The sequence below is a fragment of the Rhododendron vialii genome, chromosome 2a, assembly GCF_030253575.1.
Source record: "Rhododendron vialii isolate Sample 1 chromosome 2a, ASM3025357v1".
Lineage (NCBI taxonomy): Eukaryota > Viridiplantae > Streptophyta > Magnoliopsida > Ericales > Ericaceae > Rhododendron > Rhododendron vialii.
The window spans coordinates 40,044,103-40,064,395 of record NC_080558.1 but is presented as its reverse complement, the minus strand read 5'-3'; the positions used below and the strand labels follow the sequence as shown (position 1 = coordinate 40,064,395).

The following is a 20,293-nucleotide window of genomic DNA, read 5'->3' as shown; positions in this document are numbered from 1 at the left end:
TTTAGATTTTTAAAAAAACTCTTCCAAGGAAATTTTTTAACTTTTATGGAGAAGAGTTTGAGCGAATCCTGACCATTTATTACAACAATGAGCTGCTAGAGATTGATTATGTGTTGTGTTTTACACAACCATTATGAGTGTTGCACTTTGTAATTGATAAAGTTTTTGTTTTAAAATAAGTACGGGGCTACAAATGTACTATTACACAACAAAAGCCATCCTACTATGTAAAACATTCGGGGCTCCACCGATTCTTCTCTTTTTCCCTGTTTTTTTTTTTTGAGCAGTGCTACAGCCACCGCACCAAAATGCGGTGGCCGGCCACCGCACGCCGTGTGGGGCCCACTCCGGGCCTCGCACCGATGATCCGAGTCGTTCAATAATTTTAGAAAAAAAAAATCGAGTGGGCAGCGCGAAACATTAGCTCGATCCGATATGTGTAGGTGCTTGGATCAACCTTTTCATCTTTCTGTACACCAGAAAATTAATCTTTCCATTTTTTCCGATTTTCCAAAGATGAGAAGGTTGATCCGAGCACTTACACATATCGGATCGAGCTAATGCTTTGCGAAACCCACTCGGTTTTTTTAAAAAAAAATTATTGAATGGCTTGGATCATCCGTGCGAGGCCTGGAGTGACCCCCACACGGCATGCGGTGGCCGGCCACCGCATTTTGGTGCGGTGGCTTTAGACTTTCTGTTTTTTTTTTTTTGTTACGTAAGAGGGTGTTTTGGTCATATTCGGGAAAACCCAAATTAATTACGAGTTTAATTAAGAGTTAATGTGTTTAATAATTTATTTCAGCTGGGACAATGCCGAAAATAATGGGTATAAAGGTATAATAAATTCGTTTGTTGAGGAGAGATAAGAAAATTCCACCTTTGTTGAGTTGGTTAGTTTAATTTTAAATTGGTTCCTATGATTAAGGGATCTAATTTAGTCTTATACACTATTTTAAGCTGAAACGTGGTTAATTGTTTGCCCCATGTTCTTACCGGTTGCTACAAAATGGGGGAATTCGAGACACGTGGCAGTTTGTTATTCGTTCGATCAAGAATAAGAAAAGATCTTGGACTTAGTCAAAGAGACACATGGCAGCAGAGGAGGAGTTTAAGGTTTTCTGTAGAATTGTTAAGTCCTCTTCTTCATTGAGGCAAGTTGAATCCAGTTGTCACTACTTTTTTTTTCCCTCGAGTTTCATCCAGTCGCTTGTGGGAGGTTTAGATTAGGCGTCATTCTTGATCAAAATTGGAGTGGTTTTCTGCTCCTGGCACGCTCGCGCATTTTTTTTCATCACATGCAAACTTTTGTTAAGACTCTGTTTCTCTTGCGTCTTGGAGAAAAGTGCTGCAACAGAGGGCCTAGGTTCTAAGGAGCAAAAACACTTGATGTACGTAGTTGCTCGGCGAACTCCAAGGCCATCGCGGTCATTGCGCAAATATGTTTTGATATCGGGGCTTGTTGTATCGTTTAGGTTTTCATTTTGGGACTCGGGTATAGGTCTTTCGGTTCAAGTTGGTTTCTTGCCAACTTGGCTCTTTTTTACTTCCGGGTCTTGGGTGGCTAGCTTTGTGCCGGTTCGTCCCGGATCCATTTAATCTTTGTCTATCGATTCGCAGATTAATTTCTGAATTAATCTCTTGTACTCTACTTTAATTATTCCCCCTCGATCGCTTTCACTTAGGCTTCATCCCCACTTGCTCCACTAATCACTACTATATATCATTCTTCCCTCTATATATTCCTTCTTTCTCTTCTTCAATTTTCCCCACCCTTTGCAACCACCTTGATCACTATCTTTCCAGTTTTGTCAACTCTCTCTCTCTCTCAATGGCGAGTAACCTTAAGGTTTGGTTAATGGTGTCATTCATATTATTGCCATTGGTTTTTGGTGTGCCACAAGTGCCTTGTTTATTTATCTTGGGAGACTCATTGTTTGATAATGGAAATAATAACGACCTTGTAACCGAGGCAAAAGCCAATTACCCACCTTATGGCATAGATTTCCCCCAAGGGCCTACCGGAAGGTTTTCTAACGGCAAAAACATGGCGGATTTTATCGGTATGGTATCTTCTCTCCTCCATGTGCTTTTCGCTTCGATTTAGTACTATTTCTGGAAAACTTTCTGACGAGTATCTCTTTCGTTTTGAGATGACCATCGATCAGTTCGATATCTTGTGAAACTAGTATCATGGAAAATGTATTCCAACATAAACCATTACTATCTCTGAAAAAAAATTATTCAAGAATGAAGAACGGGAAACTAAAACGAAGAACAATAAACGAAAGCATATCACTCATTATTGTACTCTTGGACTATTCCTCAAAACATTTAAATTTCTGCTACTTTTTCACCAGAGAGAACGAAGATTTCGACCTCGAAGGACCATAAAAATAATTCTCACTATACCTAAATGTAAAATTTACCAATGTGCAAGGGAAAAAAATTGTTCCTGAAAATGAACTTTGTGCGTTGTACATATTTTTCCGCAAGGAGAAATACGTTTCCAGTTATATTCACCTGGTTTGTATGTAAGCTTCTGACTTTGATTAATCACATAATTTTACTATAGGTCGATGGACATGCAATGCGTGTGCAAATTGAATTTTGTCAAAATTGGATCAAACAATAAGCGAGGAGCTATTTTGCAAATGCTCTAGTATTTAGAGAGTAATCGTAAAACGTTAGGCTTTTTTTTTATTTTTTTTGAGATTTTGTATTTTTCCCTATTAGATAATAAACTGAAAGTGTTTAAAGTAATGAGAATTATGTACGTACCCACAAACAAAACCCAGATCACACACAATACGCATGATATATATATATAAGCATGTGCATGTCGTAAAATAATCCGGTAAAATTCACAATTTAAATTTATCGACCGAATAGCAAGATTATCTTAACTCACCAATTTTGACGACAACTACGTACTTTGAAATAAATGTAACATTCTATATGTTACAATTCAAGCAGTTCCATGGCTTAAAATCAAACAACACACTTTAACTCCAGAGTAAAGAGAGAATGAGAGATTGGCTTTTGGATTTTTATGTCACAAAATATCCTTCATAATCGTGAGATGACATTTTTTTTTTAAAATTCATCCCTCTAGAGTTAGCTAGGTACCCCACAAACAAAAGGAACCCAACTCTAAGAAACCCATATTCAAATATTAAATGCCATGTAGACTTAAAAAAAGAAGATGGTGAAGAACACAAATTAGTCTTTCATGGAACATCGTGGCAAATCCAATATAAACTCCATGCTATTCAAATTAAAAAAATAAAAATTTTTAGATTGGCTAAATTAAAGACACTAATCAAAGAAATAAGCATATCAAAATATACCTGTATCCATCTACCTCCATACACTTCGCTTACAAGGCATCTCTCCCCTATTAGATAGGGTAGAAGACGTTCTAGTGGAAGGGAAAGTGACATAGGGTGGGTAATTACTAGGTTAGATGGTTATCTGGGGTGGAGTCTTATTCCAACCAATGCATTGGTCCAAGTGTGCCCGGGCCACTATTTGCCCTAGGTATGCTTTGTACGGGACACACACGGTGGTGTAATGACCTAGCTCATCATGGAGATGTTTTTTCTTAAGTCCAAAGTCGACTTTGAGCACCAAAGCCCAGGGCTGGCTCTGAGATTCTTGGAGCCTAAGTCGAACTTGTAAAACAGGGGCCTATTTTTCTTTAAAAATAAAAAAATAAACCTCAAGGAAAACAAAAGAAGGGGAAAAAAGGCCGAGAGTTGCTTGGGCTGAGAATTAAACCTTGAATCTGTTGGATATCAAGACTTAAACTTACCACTTGCCTGGCTATCTCCTCTGGTATCTAGAAGTCACTCATTAAGTGTGTGTGTGTATATTACGTACCTAGGTATAGGGGCCCCAATTTTTCGCCAAATTTTGGAGGCTTAAGGCAGCCGCCTTACTCGGCTTAGCTCAGAGCCGGCAGTGCCAAAGCCAAAACACTTGAAACTATACATTTTAGGATGCACGAGTGTATTTATCATGCTCATGACTGATGAAGTACAACTTCATTTGGCAGCTGAATTTCTAGGGTTTGGCAAGCCTATTCCACCATTTGCAAGTACTACTGCAACAGATGATCAGGAGATACTCATGGGCGTAAATTACGCATCTGGTGCAGCTGGGATTCGCGACGAAACCGGACACCAACTGGTAATTAATGAACAACTATACGTACTTAATTGACTAGTACTACTAGTTTCAGTTTTCAAATGTTATAGTATTTCAACATTGGCAGAAGCAAATTAATTGGCTAATATCTCAATTTGATTCGTTGTAAGATCCGAATATATAGCATCATACGATAGATACGGATGAACTAAAACTTTGGCTTTGGTTCCAAATAATATTAGGAATGATCCTTAAAACAACTGTGATATAAGAACGGAAATCAATACTTTCATATACTTAATTATTTCAAATAGTTTTTATTTTTTATTTTAATTTTTTTGCGTTAAAGACACAATTAAAGGCATTTGCGTATAAGTGTTGGTCGGAGGACATTTGATTTTTTTATTTATTTTGGAGTAAAGTGACTTCCAAACTGCAAGTATACGTGTGTGGGGAGATTTTTTAATAAATTAATTAAATAGCGTTCCATAGAAACAGTTCCATCGCTGTGCTTATTTATTTAATTTATTTTTTTGGTCAAGTAGAATATGATTCAATAACTTAATTAGACAATCAACGTCAACTAGCCCGAAAAACAGAAAATACACAAAGTTCAACAAAAGAAGGCTATAAGGGAGTCCTGAACCTAGGTTCTAAGGGTATTCACAATGCTATAATCAAAAATTGATAACCAAAAGTTGCCACATCGGCTTTTGATTATTTATTTAAGAGATTGTTAAGGTTAGCAATGTAGATGTCTACAATGGCATAATCAAAATTAGATAACCAAAACTTCTCACATCATATTTTCAAATTACAAAAAATTAAAAATTGTGAATAGTAGAAAATAGTTTTTCTAAAAATAGTTTTGAAACTAATAAAGACTATTTATTAGAAATAGAAAATAGTTTTTGAAACTTTTTTTTTGGAAAAAGAATTATATTTAAAAAACTGTTTTCTAAAAACAAAACAATTTTTTAGTAAAATATTTTTTTTGGAAAATATTGTTCGAAAAGAAAGAGAGAGGAAAAGGGAAGAGAGATAAAATATTTTTGTATAATGATTGGTGTATTTGATTGAGAATATGTAGAGTCTATTAAATTTTGTTATTGTCAAAAGTTTGCTAGTTTTGGTTATCCAAAGCCCAAAATTTGATTATTTCTAAGGAGTTTGTTAAATTTGATTATAGCATTGTGAGCTATATTTTGCACTAACATTGCTAACTTTAAAAACATTTTACTTTTGATTATAGCATTGTGGATACTCTAAGATGTCCAACACCTATAGCATCCACCAGGGCACAAATTCCCTAGCTACAAAAGGGATTGAGTTAAATCTATACCCAAAACAATTTTTTTTTTGATTGGTATGAATCTATGAACCAACCATACAAGGAAAGTGTTACAATCCATGTCAAAAATAAATTTATAAAAATTTGGAGTTAACTACTACTCCGTAGAATAGTAGTCAAGACCGAGTGTCGATTCATAGGGACAGTATGACTAAGTTACTATAATTTCGATTGATTTCTAAATTAATTCGGAAGAAAAAGATATGAGTTGTTTGATTTCACAAAATTAATTAATTAATTAAGAAAGCTACTACTCCAATATTTACTTGTTGCAGGGGGATCGTATTAGCCTGAAAAGACAGCTGTTAAATCACCAAACTATTGTATCGCGCATTGCCTTTGGACTTGGAAGTAAAGAAGCAGCTGCAGATTACCTGAGCAAGTGCATATATCTGGTTAATATTGGTAGTAACGATTACATAAACAACTACCTAATGCCACAAAATTACGCTACAAGTGCGTTGTATAGCCCAGATCAATATGCCGATGTTCTTAACCAACAATACTCGAAACTGTTGAAGGTATGTTTTTTTGGATTGATGTTCTCTTATTGGACTTTTTTTTTTTAATTTGATTTTTTTTCTCTTTCTTTTAGGCCTTCTCTACGATTCAAGCTTTCTTTGTATCTAGAGTGGCCTACTTCGATGTATCATTTGTCGAGTTCTAATAAAAAAAATCTGCCGATCAAAAAAAAAAAAAAAAACTGTTAAAGTTATGTTTTAGAATGACTAGCATCTCGGTTCTTCTACCCTTTATTCTTTTTGAAAGGGAAAGTTACACTAGTAGGGCCTATATAGTTTTTCCTTTCGTATTTTAGTTTTTTTTTTTAAACAGCAAAAATATTATTATTGATAAACTTGATAACGGATATATGGAGGGAGAGAGAAGGGGGAGAGAAGTATTTCAGTTCTCACATTGCATACATATTGAACTTCAACACACTATTCCATCTCTAATTGGTCCACTCCCTGATTGACGACATGGCCAGCTCAACCCCAAGGCCCAAGAGGCCTGAGCCTTGAGCATCCCAAAAATGCCAAATTTTAGGGGCACTCTCCTAATTTTCTTATTTGGGTTTGAGTAGAAGTCTTTTTTAGCCCAATAGAAGGAAAAAATGGCCCATTTCAAGTTAAAATAAAGGTTCACACGGCTCCAATGAAAGAAGGGCCCAAAAAAAATTCGGTGGCACTTTTGTAAATAGGAGATCTAGATGGTCCATTTAATTTTCGAAACAAACAAAACCATCTCTCAGTCTCTCACGTTTTTGCCCAAATTGAAAAAAAAAATTGAACGAAGAATGAAGAAGCTAGGGTTTTCTAAGAAGGGCCCTGAAATTGAACGAAACTAAGAAGGGTTTTCTTCTCTTTTCTTAAATCGGCTCACCATCACCGCACCCGGCACCACGGTCCATCGGCCACGCCACCAGTGCACCAGCAGCACCACCAGTCGTCCAGTCCATGTTCACCATTGGAAGAATAAGAGTCTACTTTGTTGTCTTGGTTTTTTGAGAGATAGGTCATTGGTCCTAGGCACAACCACCGTTCAGATTGTGTAACTGACTAACTGTGTAAGTCTCTCTTCATTTTTAATTTTTTAAGCTTTCGAGGTTTTTTTTTTTATTGGAGCTTCCATTTTTTTTTTCTCTAAGGGCAAATTTTTTTTATTAGGTCTTGGACACTAAAAATCCTTGGACCGGCCCTGATCGATGACACGCCAGTATCTCGAGTTATTACAATTTATTGTAAAAATTGCATACATATCAACCAGCCGGATCTACGTACCGATGCAAATTAAAGTTGAATGATCCTCCAATGATTGAAGAACCTGGCCATTGATTTTACAAGAACTTTGAGCCCTAGTGGAAAACTGGTCTCTCTCTCCTCACTGATTCAATCGTTTTTATTCAACATCAGTAAAAGCAAAGCTTGAAAATGATCATTGGCACAGAAGGATTGGACTATATATATTTCTTTTCTTTTTTTACATATTGAAAAGGTTCATGGTGGAATGGTCCACACAAATTTTTATACAAGATCAGTGTTCTCAAAAGCCAAGAGTTCCCTAATGCCACTAACGATTTTCTACAAACTTATCATGTGGACTGTTCGTGCAGACCCGACCTTGACTTTTCAGGGGGCTAAAAGCAAAAATTAAAAATAGAATCCAGTTTCATGTAATAACCGCAGTATGTATGGTCCACACCTTTTTCTTCCTCCACCCACTGCGACCATCATCACTCTCCTCTCCGGGAACCCCCGTACCCACAACCTCTCTCTCTCTCTCTCTCTCATCCATATAATATTTCACCATTTTTTTTGAACAACAAAGAAAGTAATATTTCATAAATATATTCCACCATTTAGGTCATCCGAATGCGAATACTGTCAAGTCCGTAGATTTGTAGGCGTTTCAACCCGGGTGAGATGTTTAAAATAAATAGACGACACGCGTGAGATGTCTAAAATGCTTATCACTAGTGGCTACATGAAGCGCATGACTATTTTGTGCGCCAAACGCAGATTTAGCGATTTTTTTTTTTTTAACAGAAGATTTAGCGATCCAAACCAGAATTAACATAACTTCGATGTCTCTTTGGGCGGCAAGGCTTTATCTTTGCCCTCTGAAAGTACAATTTCCAGCTTCCTCCCTCATTAAAGGGGAGTGAGACGCTAAAGGGTATTCCTTTCTTTGCTTGTTTTTGTTGTCGCAGATTTTGTATAACGAAGGCGCAAGAAAGATAGCTCTGTTCGGACTCGGTTTGATCGGTTGCATTCCGGCTGAAATAGCTAATTATGGTGCCAATGGATGCGTGGACACGGTTAATAAGGATGTGCAGCTCTTTAACAATGGGCTTGACTCGCTGGTGAATGATCTTAATCACGACCTTGCGGATGCCCAATTTATCTACATCAATGTGACTGAAATTTCATCCGGCGATCCGTCTGTTTTTGGTAAGCTTCCTACCTATATTCTCTAATACATGTTTTTTTTTTTTTTTCATGTTTTTGCAATTTGTTTATGTTTTTTTTTTATAATTTAATCATACTGAACAGGAAATTAGAAAGTTCTGATGAAATATATTTTTGCTGATAAAAAAAAAATAGTTAAAACGCGTAAGTTAGAAAACCGTCAAGATTGAGTAGATGAGAAACCCAATATGAACCGAAAGGTTTTTTGTGAAAGCACAATAAAGTTTCCAACACTTAACGGGTACGTATTACCTATTTATAGGCTTTCAAGTAAGTTTCACGTTTCAAAAAAAGTTTCTATATTTACGTTTATTCTGATGTCGGTAAGGCCTTGAGCGGCTCATTCAATTTTATCCTGTAAAATTTGACAATAATCAACTGAATGAACCAATCAAGCCCTTACCAATATTCAAATGAGTTGATTTTTCATTGGAACTCTTAGAAACATGTTTTAAAAAAATTGAACGGCTCCGATCATTTGTGTGAGACTCCAAAGCGAGTTTCACACAATTTGAGTGTCAAAATAGGTGGTAGCGGATCCATCCCCATTTATGAAATAGCTTGATTCCAAGATCTTCCTTCGACATTAATTGCAAACTATTTCCAATTCCTTCTACTAGGACAATTAATTAGGTATTCTTAGAGGAGAACATTTGACATTATCAATTAATCAGTAAAATGTATTGCACAAAATTTTCACAAGTTTAGAACAATATTTTTTGCAAAGTTTAGTCATTCACATAAGGTATTGTAATAATATCCTAAAAATCAGTATACTCATTACTGAAATTGGACTTAGTGAAATTGAATTTTATGTTAATCATGGGTGGGCTAACGCAGATAGTAATGTCGCTTACCCATTTCAGGTATAACAGTTACAAATGCTCCTTGTTGTATTGTTTCGACAACCATAGCGAAGGGACAATGCGCTCCGAACCTAGTTCCATGCGATAACCGTAGTAAGTATGCGTTCTACGATGGATTTCATCCGACTCAAAGCGCGGGTGAACTCCTAGCTGCAGGAGCATATACTTATCTACCTCCATTGATATTATAAACTTTCTAGCTTAACACTATGAAGGGGCCTTATTCATAATAATCCTCTGTTTTTAGGATGAAAGATGTAATAATCACAATTATTACATGCTTCAGTTGTTGTTGTACTAATGAATATAACATTGGCTAAAACATTGCCTGGTTTCGAATAAAAGGTCCATATGCTTCTACAAGAGATGATCACATCTTTACTTGTTCTCCCAAATGATATTAATGGCATAGAAGAACAAAGGTATAAATTTCGGGATCCATTATGAGCAAATCACAGCAGCATGCATGGATTGTCAGCAGAAATAATTTCGACATTCCGTCCAAAAATAGTGTTGCAACTGAACCCTCATTAGACCTTGGTTGTGCGCAACGACGACTAAGGATCTGGAGCCTCTATGGAGCTTTCGCTATTCTTAATTCCCTGCCAGTGCACTGCTAATTCCTTTGCTCTGTTTAAGGCCGTAGTTGGTACCCGCCTGTAGTGCTTGCGAGACAGAGAATTAAGTAATTCCACTTTTCAAATGACATATTATCCTAGAGCTTATATTCCCTCTGGCCTCAAACTAGTATTGAACATATATCCTACTATAGAAGAATATTCATTCTAATGTAATTGTAAGGAGAAAAATCTGCTTAGTGTTGGATTACGCTCTTTGGGATCAAACCGCACGTACACGCCGCCAAAACCTTAATGCCTGCAAAATAGGTCACGGTGAGCGCATCTTTGTCTCTCATCGGCAAAGGCCCTCCGATGCCTAAGTTAGAACTTGTACCAACTGCAAACCCTAATTCACATAAGTAAAAACGATTGCCAGAGACTATGCACCTTTCTCCTTAGATTACCTCATACGTATAGTCAGAGACTGTGCATCTTTCTCCTTAGATTTTACCGCTTCAAGCTCATTTGCTATGTCTTGGCTCAACATCACCCTCTTGCTCTTGCTCTTGATTGCTTTCATATGTAGTCACCAAAGTGAGCTTCACGGAACTCGACTCTTCTATGGATCTATATAGAAATATGTGTTTAAAGAACGTCGCATTCCTAGATTCCATGATAGTGTTTCAAATTCATACACAAGAAATCGATAAGCAGTACTATTGTGTGCGTAACCAATTAACACGCAATCAACAGTTCTCAGCTCTATCTTCTCCTTTTTTAGGTGGATGTACAGCTACCTTTGTGAGATATCCCCACATTCGAAGGTAACTAATTGTTGGTAGGCTTCCTATATTTTCACATCTTGTAAGGAGTCTTGTTAACTTTCTTGCGAGATTCCTTGTTTAGTGTGTAATCTGCAGTGAGGATAGCATCCCCCACAAGTTCCGTGGCAACCCAAAACTTACCAACATATCATTCATCATTTTTTTCAAGGTACGATTAAAAGTAAAAAGATACTTATTGCCATTTCGTGTTTGGACGTACTTTAGATCACACACATCAATATAGATTAAATCCAATGGTTCAGTGCCTCTTGCAACTCATTGATAAGAAGTTCTTGTCACTTGAACCTACACAACGGCAAACACTTGCCAATCCTACTCATTTCTCAAGTGAGAGGAACATGTTCCTGTAGGAACCACTGTTAGCACACCAAACAGTTATGGTCAAACCACTTAAGAAAATACCATCACAAGTATTTCCATGGTTAAGAGCCATTTGTGCAAGCACTTGGCCCGACAGAGCCGAGTACAGAAAACTGTTTCCACGGTGCAGACCAAACACAGAATCGAGGCCAAGCTGTGTAAGGACCGAAGCCGAGTAGACAACTCCAGAATCCAAACGATCAAATGATCTGAAGTCAAGTCGCGCACGACTGACCGAGGCCGCCATACAATTTACCACAAAAAAATCCAAACCGAGGCGTAATCGCGCACGACTGACCGGCCGATGCCAAACAGGTTATTCAATAGGTGAAGTGACCCAATCAGTTTAGCCAAATAGCTCATTGCTAATTTCATGGACGTGCAAGATTATAATAACCACTGGCACTATAGATACTCTCGAATGTTAGCTCATCATTTAAGTTTCCAAAGAAACTGTACATGTTCTTACCAAGAACAATATGAGCAAAATTGACCAAACATTTACCTTTCAAAAGCCAACAAAGAGTTAACTCCGAACATGGAGATCTATGGAACCCTTCCAACTGAAACATGATGCATGCACAGTAGTTGCATTACTTCAAAATCAACTACAGTATGTGTTTTTGCATCGAAAGAGCCGGCGGAAAAAAAATAACTTTACACAACAGAATCGTCGTCAATTGCTATAAATCCGCACTCTCCTCTGAGAAAATAGAGGAAACAGAACTAGTAGCTAAAGAAGACTCTGAGAAAAGAGAGGAAACAGAAGTACTAGTAGCTAAAGAAGACACAGACGACGACGACGACAAGGAAGAGCTGAAGTTGAATTCTATCTGCAATCGCTGGTGGAGAGCAAAGTAAGAAACCGGTTCCTTTTCCTCTTCCGATTCGAGCTCCCTAAGTGGTATGGCCGCAAAAAATCTCTTGATGAACTCCCTGCAACACTCTTTTCCCCTGCAAATCTCCCCTTCGCTTACATCTCCAGAATTAGTCGGTTCCTCTGAACCGACTCTTTCCCTATCCACCTTAGTCGGTTCAGAGGAACCGACTCCTTCACTGTCCACCTTCCCCTTCATCACAGTCGAGTCGTCAAACCTCATAATGTACGCTCGGTCGCACCCCTCGTAGAGCCTCTCACCCAACGTGTCGATGATATAGTAAGCATCTGAATCAACCTTCAACACGAAGAAATGATCGTTCCAACTTACTATATAAAGCGTAGGTCTATTATTCTCGTCGCCGCCCTTGATCTCGTCCCATATCTGATCAAAAGACATGCACCCCTTCAACGACTGAAACTTCTCCGGTCCGAAGAATCCCACGAAGGATTTCTCCGGCAGAACAGAAACCGGCCGGATGCCCGCTTGCATTACTGTCTCGAGGTCGAAATGCTTGTTCGGGTATTGGTTTATCAGGTCCTCTTTCCCACAGAGGTTTCTCCACTCAGAGGAACCTTCGATAATGAGTCGGTCGAATTTGGGCCTTGTTGGCATTCCTTCTTGGTTTGAGTGCAGCCAGTGGGCGATGACGGCGACAAGAGCCGTACATGCGCTCTCTCCGGCGGCTTTGTCGCTGCGTTGGTCGAAGGAAGCGAAGAATACATCGGTTTTAAGCTTTGTTTCCCCATCTCTGCTGGTTAGCTCCTTTTCTTCCCAGTAACCAGAGGTGCTGGTTTTTTCTTTCGAATTCTCTCCAGTTTTGCAAGATTGCTCAATCGTATTTACTTCCTGAAAAAAAATGTAAGCAATTTGTTAAGACGTTAAATTTCAGCATCACAAGATGCGTAAGAAATTCGCAAAAGATAATTAGCTCGATTTCTTGCTATTACTGGAATTCCCTAAAATCCCTTACGATTTTGAAGAAATTATTTTAGAATGATCTGTTTTGCTCAATGTAGGCCGCAATGTGTCCTTTGTGTAGTTATCATACCGTTATGTTATTAGATTTGCAATAATCTTGTATTTCTGACGGACCTTTATAAAACGAATTATTTCAAAATAATCTTTGTGATGGAATCTAAGGTAATGAGCACAAAAATTGAATCGGGTCTTTAGGCATGCCCTATGTCTTCCGCCGCTTTTTCTAGGCATGCCCTAGTTAGATTTGTCCCCAATAAAGCCTTACCCAGGCCCTATTCTACCTATCGGAAATATGTCTAGCTGAAGATTTTACAGGGTCAATTCGGTGAGTCATCATAAAATACTTTTTAACTTTTTCCCCTGTTCTTAAGTCAAAGTTTGAAAAGATCTCTTCTACTAAAAAATTACTATGAATTGGAACCGTTGTTCAAAGTAAAGGAACCGTTGTTCAAAGTAAAGGACTTGGTGAAATAAAAATGAAATGGTCAAGCAAGTCAACGCGATATTACTTACGCGTGTGTTAAGGGTTGGTCTGAGAGTGGGACAATCAGATGCTTGTAAGAAGGCACCTGAGAATCTAGAATGTGTTGACCAATTTCACTATACTTAGGCTCCGTTCCAGAACACCTTCTTAAAAAATAAGTACTTATTTCATATTTTCAAACTAAAAAATAATGTAAATAAAAAATAATTTTTTGATTTTTTTTGCACCATATAATAGATCTCGATAAGATCTATTAAACAAGATCCATATTGGTAAGAAAATTATTTGCGTAAATATATTATTTTTGAGCTTGAAATTGCCTTCTTAAAAAATAAGTACTTATTTTGAGTTCCGGAACGGGGCCTTAGTGTCGAAGGTTCAATCAAAATTACAACTAAAGATTTCCGAAGATTTGTATGGTTGTTGATGGAAGTGTCACATCTACATATCCAAATGTGAATCCAATTTGATGGATGGCTCAAATAATACTCGTGGTTAGGGACGACTCCAAAATTAAATAACAACCTTGCTACAGATACTAACCAACCATCGGTGAACCAATCGTCACGTGGGACCATTCTGGGTGCCGCACAGATGACTCGAACCGTTCAATGATTTGAAAAAAATGAGTGGGCCTATGAAAAATTAGATCAATCTATTATGTGTCGGTGTTTGATCCAATCTTCCATTCAGATTACAAGATTTGAACAAATACTAGGGGCTCATTCTTGTAAGAAAAAAAAATTCTCATTTTTCTATGTTTTGTTCGTTTTTTTTCTGAACTTTTGTTAGATTTGCCTAATAATTTTTTAATTAATCATCCGTCACAGCAAGAAGAGTCTAAAAAGTAAAAATTTATGACCAAAAGTATAAAAGAATTCATTTAATACGAAAAAAGAACCAAACAACTGTCCTTTTTTTTAAAGTGTCATTTCACATAAACTTCTTTTTAATTGGTTCATATTTTTATACTTTTTTTATTCCTCTCGTCAAGAGAGAATGATTAATCCTAAAACTTATAACGAAAAGTTAAACAAAAAGTTACGAAAAATAAAAAATACCATAAAAAAGTTTCAGATAAAAAAGTTGAGAAGATTGCAATCCAAGATACGTACCGGTCTCGAATAGGGGTTGACCGAGTCAAGATCATCATCGTCGCGAGTCCTCTTAATCAACGGCTCTCCTTTGGTCTTCCCCGGTCTGAAGCTCAACCTCCTCCTCTTCCACGAGAAGAACCCAGCCTTCTTGACCGAGACCGACTGAGTCTCCGAACTCAGACGTCCCGAAGCCGACTCAATCACCGTGGTCACGTCAACGCCGTTAGACGTGGAAACCAACTCGTTCTCGGACGTGACGTCCGAGTCGAACATGGCGGATTCGTCCGAGTCGTCGTCAGCACTCGCTTCTTCCGGACTCTTTAACCTCTCTTTATCGCATGCTGCTAATTCGTCTCCTTTTGGGCCCTCCATATTCTTCGACTCGGTCGAGTTTTGAACGATTCCTGGCGAGTCTTGGGAATCCCTGACCTCTACAAAGCTGAAGCACACCTGGAGCATTAATCAAATACATAAAGGTTAGTAATTCATATGAATGTGGGTACCCCTAATAACACGATTCTTCTTTTTTTATGGATTCGGAATGCCGCAAAACAGCTCCCTGCAGAGCGGTGCAGTACGTATCCGGATTGTTCTAAAGTGTTTTCAGCGATCCGGAATAAAAAAGAACTCTTCCAGGGAATTCTTCCTCAACTTTTTCCTGGAAGCAGGGCCGGCCCGAAGGCAAAGTCCAAGAGGCCACAGCCTTGGGCCTCCAAATTTTGGGCCCAAAATAGGACACACTTCTGTATGAATGTATATCATTTGTTCATGGTTTTGACCAAGTACCTTCGTTGGTTCAGTTGTAAGATGACATAATTCTTTACTAAAGGCCTGAGTTCAAATCCTTGCACGGAACTTTCTTATTTTTAATTGTTTTTTGACCAAAAAGAAGCTCAAGCTTTGCCTTTGTAGCTGCTGTGACTCAAACATAGACTAGGAAAGTTTCCAGGAAGTCGCTCAAGCCACCAGAACAGAGGCATTTAACGTGCTCAATATGGACCATAATATTTATATAATAAAAATTTGGATTATTGTTCTTTAATTCAAAAATACGTAGGGCCCACCTTAAGATTTTGCCTAAGGCCTCCCAATCCCTTGGGCCGGCCCTGTCTGGAAGAGTTCGTTTTCAATCCGAACTATTGATTGCGGAGATAGACGGTCTGAATGCGTCTTGCAGGGCGTTCTACAGGGAGCTGCGTCACAGCATTCCCGAATCCATTTTTTTTATTAATCACAACGGTCCCCAATTTGAACATATGCCTAATTAAAAATGGTTATGAACGTGAGAAAAGAATTTGTCAGCTAAATCAAGCTGTACTTTTGGATTCATTAACAGCTAGTAGTACAGTAATAAAAAAGAACGGCTCCATAATCACAGCTAAGATTCTTGAATTTTTTTTCAATCGGAAAGTAGGCGTGCAGAGTCATGAGTTCGCAGTCTAAACACAAACGAGTCTTGAACCGTCGGATGCCCATATCTTCCCGTACCCATAAAAATAACAAGGATTTACATCAGACGAATCCGAAAATAATGTGAAGCCATCAACGTAAAGCACACAAAGAATTTACATGGTCCGATACAAAAGCTGTCTATGTCCGAGAGCGAAAGCGAAAAAATTCCAGTACGATGAAAACTCAGAAAAAGTATTAACCCTCCGCATTCTCTCTCTAGAAACTAAATTAACACACTATGTTTGCCTAGAGATTCTTGAATTTTTACAATCGGAAAGTACGTGTGCGGGCAGAGTCATTAGTTGGCAATCTAACACAAACGAGTCGTGAACCGTCCGATATCTGTATCACCCATTACCCATAAAAATAACAAGGGTTTAAATCGGAGGGCGATCAACATAAAGTGCGCACACACAAGGAATTTACATGGTCCGATACAAACCTGTCTGTGTCCGAGAGCGAAAGCAAAAAAATTCCAGTGCGATGAAAACTCAGAAAAAGTATTAACCCTAAGCATTCTAGCTCTCTAGATATGTTTGGTACTCGCTAAAAACATAAAATTAATTTCCTTTATGAAGACAACCAAACAAGTTCTAATCCCCTTACAAATTGGAATCCCAGTGGTTGATGGACTCCACCACCAAAGAAGGGACCCCAGAGATTATAAAACAAATTAGAAAGTCTCACTCGCCCCAATAAAGGTTTGGCTTAAATTTTACTAGCTAATTGGCTTATTTTTGTCTAAATTTTGAATTTTTGTTAGTTTTTCATTTTCATTTTTTTTTTCATTCGTCTTGACAAAAGAAATTTAAATAATAGTACAAAATAGCGATCAGAAGTTAAAAACAGTAATTAAAAAGACAAAATAAATCAAAGTAGAAACAACTGACTTTTTTATGGTTTTTATTTTTTCCACCAAATTTGATCATATTTTAAATGTTTAAAATTTCCCTCGTGACAGATCAGACAAATCTGAAGAAATATTCCCAAAAACATTAAGCCACTTGGCATTAAAAAACAAGATAAGTACTACTCAAAACTTAAAAAATGAAGCGTTGAAAAACCAATCACACAATACTTAAAAAAAATATATACGAAACATAGATATATGTAGAACCGTCGAAACACGTTAAACTCACTCAATAACTTTATTTACATCTACTCCTATGTCCCAAGCATTTTTCATTCACTATTCCATAACATTATACTCCCTCCCTCCTGTAATAAATGCACTTCAACAAATAGATGCTAACTCAGTTGATCAGGACTAGTACATCTCATTAGGAGGTTAAGAGCTGTGTGCAGCTATTATTCCATATGTATTTTTTGGAATTATTTCTCTTCTTAAAGAGACTACTACTAGTTGGGTCGAGCTTATACTAATTGTGGATTTGTTTTCCATTTGATGTAATTTTAATATTCGTACTCTTGTACCGCTATTTTTATAATAATAAAAATTGTGCAAATACAAACTTTTTTCTTCCAGGTTTTATGATACTCCTCGCAATATTTTAAAGTTACATGTAGAATTCAAATCCAAATAGGAAATGGCACAACTGAAATCTTATACTACTATATTGGGACAGTAATTCGAAACGAACAAATAAATCACACTTATCTAAGAATCTAAGAAAACTTTCTACCTCTAGTTTAATTTGTTGGATTTGTGAACGTGCACTTTTGCTCTGATGGGGTTCTCAATTTTCTGATGTTTAGGCTTACGCCTCTCAGATGAATAAAATTTTCTTATAAGAAAACACCCAATAAAATATTGAGAGAACCGGGACCGTCGATCCAACGGTTATACACCAAAAAAAATTACTAGTATTGTTTTTTGATCAGTTGGGTTAGAATTAGAAAAACGTAGTTTTTTTTTCTAAAAAATAAAAAATATGACTAAAAAATGGACAAAAAGAGTATATTCTGTACCACTACTGGGTCAATGGTCCAACCTATCGAAATCTGATTTTAAAAGAAAATGGTCCACCCTATAGAATTCTACACGTCCGAAATTAGCTTACCGAAAGTGTGGCTTCTCCGTTAGCTCCTCCGGCGACGTTAAAGTTGACCGGAACCTTCGCTTCAATCTGGGCCTCCATCTTCGAAGCCAATTCCCCCAAATTCAACGACGCCTTCCCCACCACGGCCAATTTAGATTCCGTTTTCGCCCCCTAAATTCCATCCAAATCAATTACTTCCACAAATTCTCAAAATATGAAGAAAAAAAACAAAACAAAACAAAGCAAAAAACAGGAAAAGTTTATAAACAAAATAGCACTTGAATTTTAACCGAAATAATCACACATTATTTGGTAATGAAAATTCTGATGAACACTGATCCTACCTCTGTACCGAGGAATCTCAGACCATTGATGAGATTCCTTGGTAAGGAGGTACGAAGGTTTCTCGGAGTATCTCCTGTGAATTTTGATATGTATGAAAACAAAATTAATCGCAATTTCTTCGACTTACATATAACAGAGTGAACGACACCTCCCACGGACCAAACGTGCTTTCCTTGGCAACGGTCGAGAAGCTGCACGTGTTGTCGAATTCATCGTCGTCCCAATCGATGGGCTCGCCTTGCTTTACGAGGGTTTGGCCGGAAACATGTTTCCGGCGTTGTTTCGACGTTGGGCGGTGGATTAATGGGACCAGACCGTGTTTGGGACCTCCTTTCCATTTCATCTCCACCGCCATTACCTTCTCTCTCCGATCGTCGTCGGCACCGTCATCAACGAACCCTTGGAGTTTTATTTGCTTTGCTTTCACGAGGAATTTCTTCGCGGCCGCGGCGGAGGGTGGCGGCCACGGCGACCATTTCATCATCTTCGCCACCATATGAGAGAGAGAGAGAGAGAGAGAGAGAGAGAGAGAGAGAGAGAGAGAAAGAGACAGGGAAATGCGAATCCGGAGAGAGAGAGAGAAAGAGACTACACTTTTATACTCGTGTTGGATAATTAATTGGCAGCTTTGAAGGAAAGAGGCCGTGTTTTTTTTTGTGAAAACGAGTATTTTCGCAGAAAATATTGGGTGCTGATGGAACCCTGTATCGTCTGCTCTAACGTCATTCCTCACCACATGAGGAATCCACGGCTAAGGATCCCTGGTTTTTTTCCACCATATATGACCACAGAATTGAATTACTGCACATATTTGAGGTGATCAATTGGCCTTTTAGAATGATTGTGGGGTTTGTTACATAAAATAAATACTAAATAATTGTGGGCTTGTATCCCTTTTGATGGAATTTAGATCCATGTATTTTTTTCACCAGTTATGATTAAATAATATATTCAGTATCTAGTGGAAAAATTTACAATTCGAATTAAAGGTGTATAAGATGTACTAATAACTTCTCAAAGTGAGAAATAAATAATAATACTACATCACCTGTGATTAAGGTTCCGTTCCAGAACACCTTCTTAAAAAATAAGTACTTATTTTATATTTTTAAACTCAAAAATAATGTAAATAAAAAATTATTTTTTTATTTTTTTTGCACCGTATAAAAGATATCGATGAGATCTATCAAACAAGATTCATATTGCTAAAAAAATTATTTGTGTAGACACATTATTTTTGAGCTTGAAATTGCCTTTTTAAAAAATAAATACTTAAAATGAGTTCCGGAACGGAGCCTACACATTAATGTGGAATAGTGTAAGATAGGCAAAAATCACGATTCCTCTGTGACGAACCACGAAATCAAGAAATTTCCTGCTTGAAACTCCGAAAGTCAAATGACCCGGCCTCCCCCGGCTCTTCCACCGTCTGGGCTCCCTTTCCTCTCTATGGGCTCACCCGACTCAAGCCTACCAAATTCTCGGTTAGTTTCGTTGCTGCTTCCACTGAAACACTGTGGAATTTGAGGTATTCAGAGTATTAATCTTATTTCAAATTTGTTATAGCCACAAATAAATACATAAACACACTCACAAGTCACGCAGGCCGCCCACGCACCGGCAGTGGCAGCGTGTGTGATTTTCTTCTGAGCGCATTTGTGTATATGTTTGTTGCGTTTCGGTTTGTCGAGTGAGCCCCTAGGCAACTGCCACATAAACAGTAATGACACGTGGGGTAGGACCGAGGTGTTTGTATTGTTGGAAAAAGGTGGGCGTGCAAGTATGGGATGAGTACCCGGAGGTAGTGGGGGGAGCACGTGATTGAGGTATGGAGTCACAGGCCCAATAAGAAGGCGACACGTATACGCGGGGTGGGAGAAATACACACGTGGTGTACGCGCTATGTAAGCAAAATGTTGTAACGAGGGAGATAGACATAAATAACGCGGGGTGGCC

The 20,293-nt window shown here is 37.9% G+C and overlaps 2 protein-coding genes across 3 annotated transcripts; one reads left to right on the top strand and one right to left on the bottom strand.

Annotated features, from left to right (window-relative positions):
* The first annotated feature begins 1,198 nt into the window (after positions 1 to 1,198).
* On the top strand, positions 1,199 to 9,702 carry LOC131315939 (GDSL esterase/lipase At1g29670-like). The gene is made up of 5 exons (XM_058345186.1): positions 1,199 to 2,063; positions 4,058 to 4,191; positions 5,776 to 6,021; positions 8,211 to 8,451; positions 9,336 to 9,702. The coding sequence occupies exons 1-5, from the start codon at positions 1,832 to 1,834 to the stop codon at positions 9,524 to 9,526; spliced, it is 1,044 nt and encodes a 347-aa protein (XP_058201169.1). The 5' UTR covers positions 1,199 to 1,831; the 3' UTR covers positions 9,527 to 9,702.
* A 1,881-nt stretch (positions 9,703 to 11,583) lies between these two features.
* On the bottom strand, positions 11,584 to 19,008 carry LOC131316417 (uncharacterized). Of its 2 annotated transcripts, XM_058345770.1 has the most exons (5): positions 18,465 to 18,932; positions 18,014 to 18,163; positions 14,745 to 14,990; positions 14,559 to 14,702; positions 11,584 to 12,827 (listed from the first exon to the last, which is right to left on the bottom strand). In XM_058345770.1, exons 1-5 carry the CDS (start codon positions 18,831 to 18,833, stop codon positions 11,784 to 11,786), a joined length of 1,953 nt encoding a protein of 650 aa, XP_058201753.1. In that variant the 5' UTR covers positions 18,834 to 18,932; the 3' UTR covers positions 11,584 to 11,783. The 2 variants fall into 2 exon arrangements, with proteins under 2 accessions (XP_058201753.1, XP_058201752.1); XM_058345769.1 differs by having other exon boundaries at positions 14,559 to 14,990; positions 18,465 to 19,008.
* Positions 19,009 to 20,293: the final 1,285 nt, after the last annotated feature.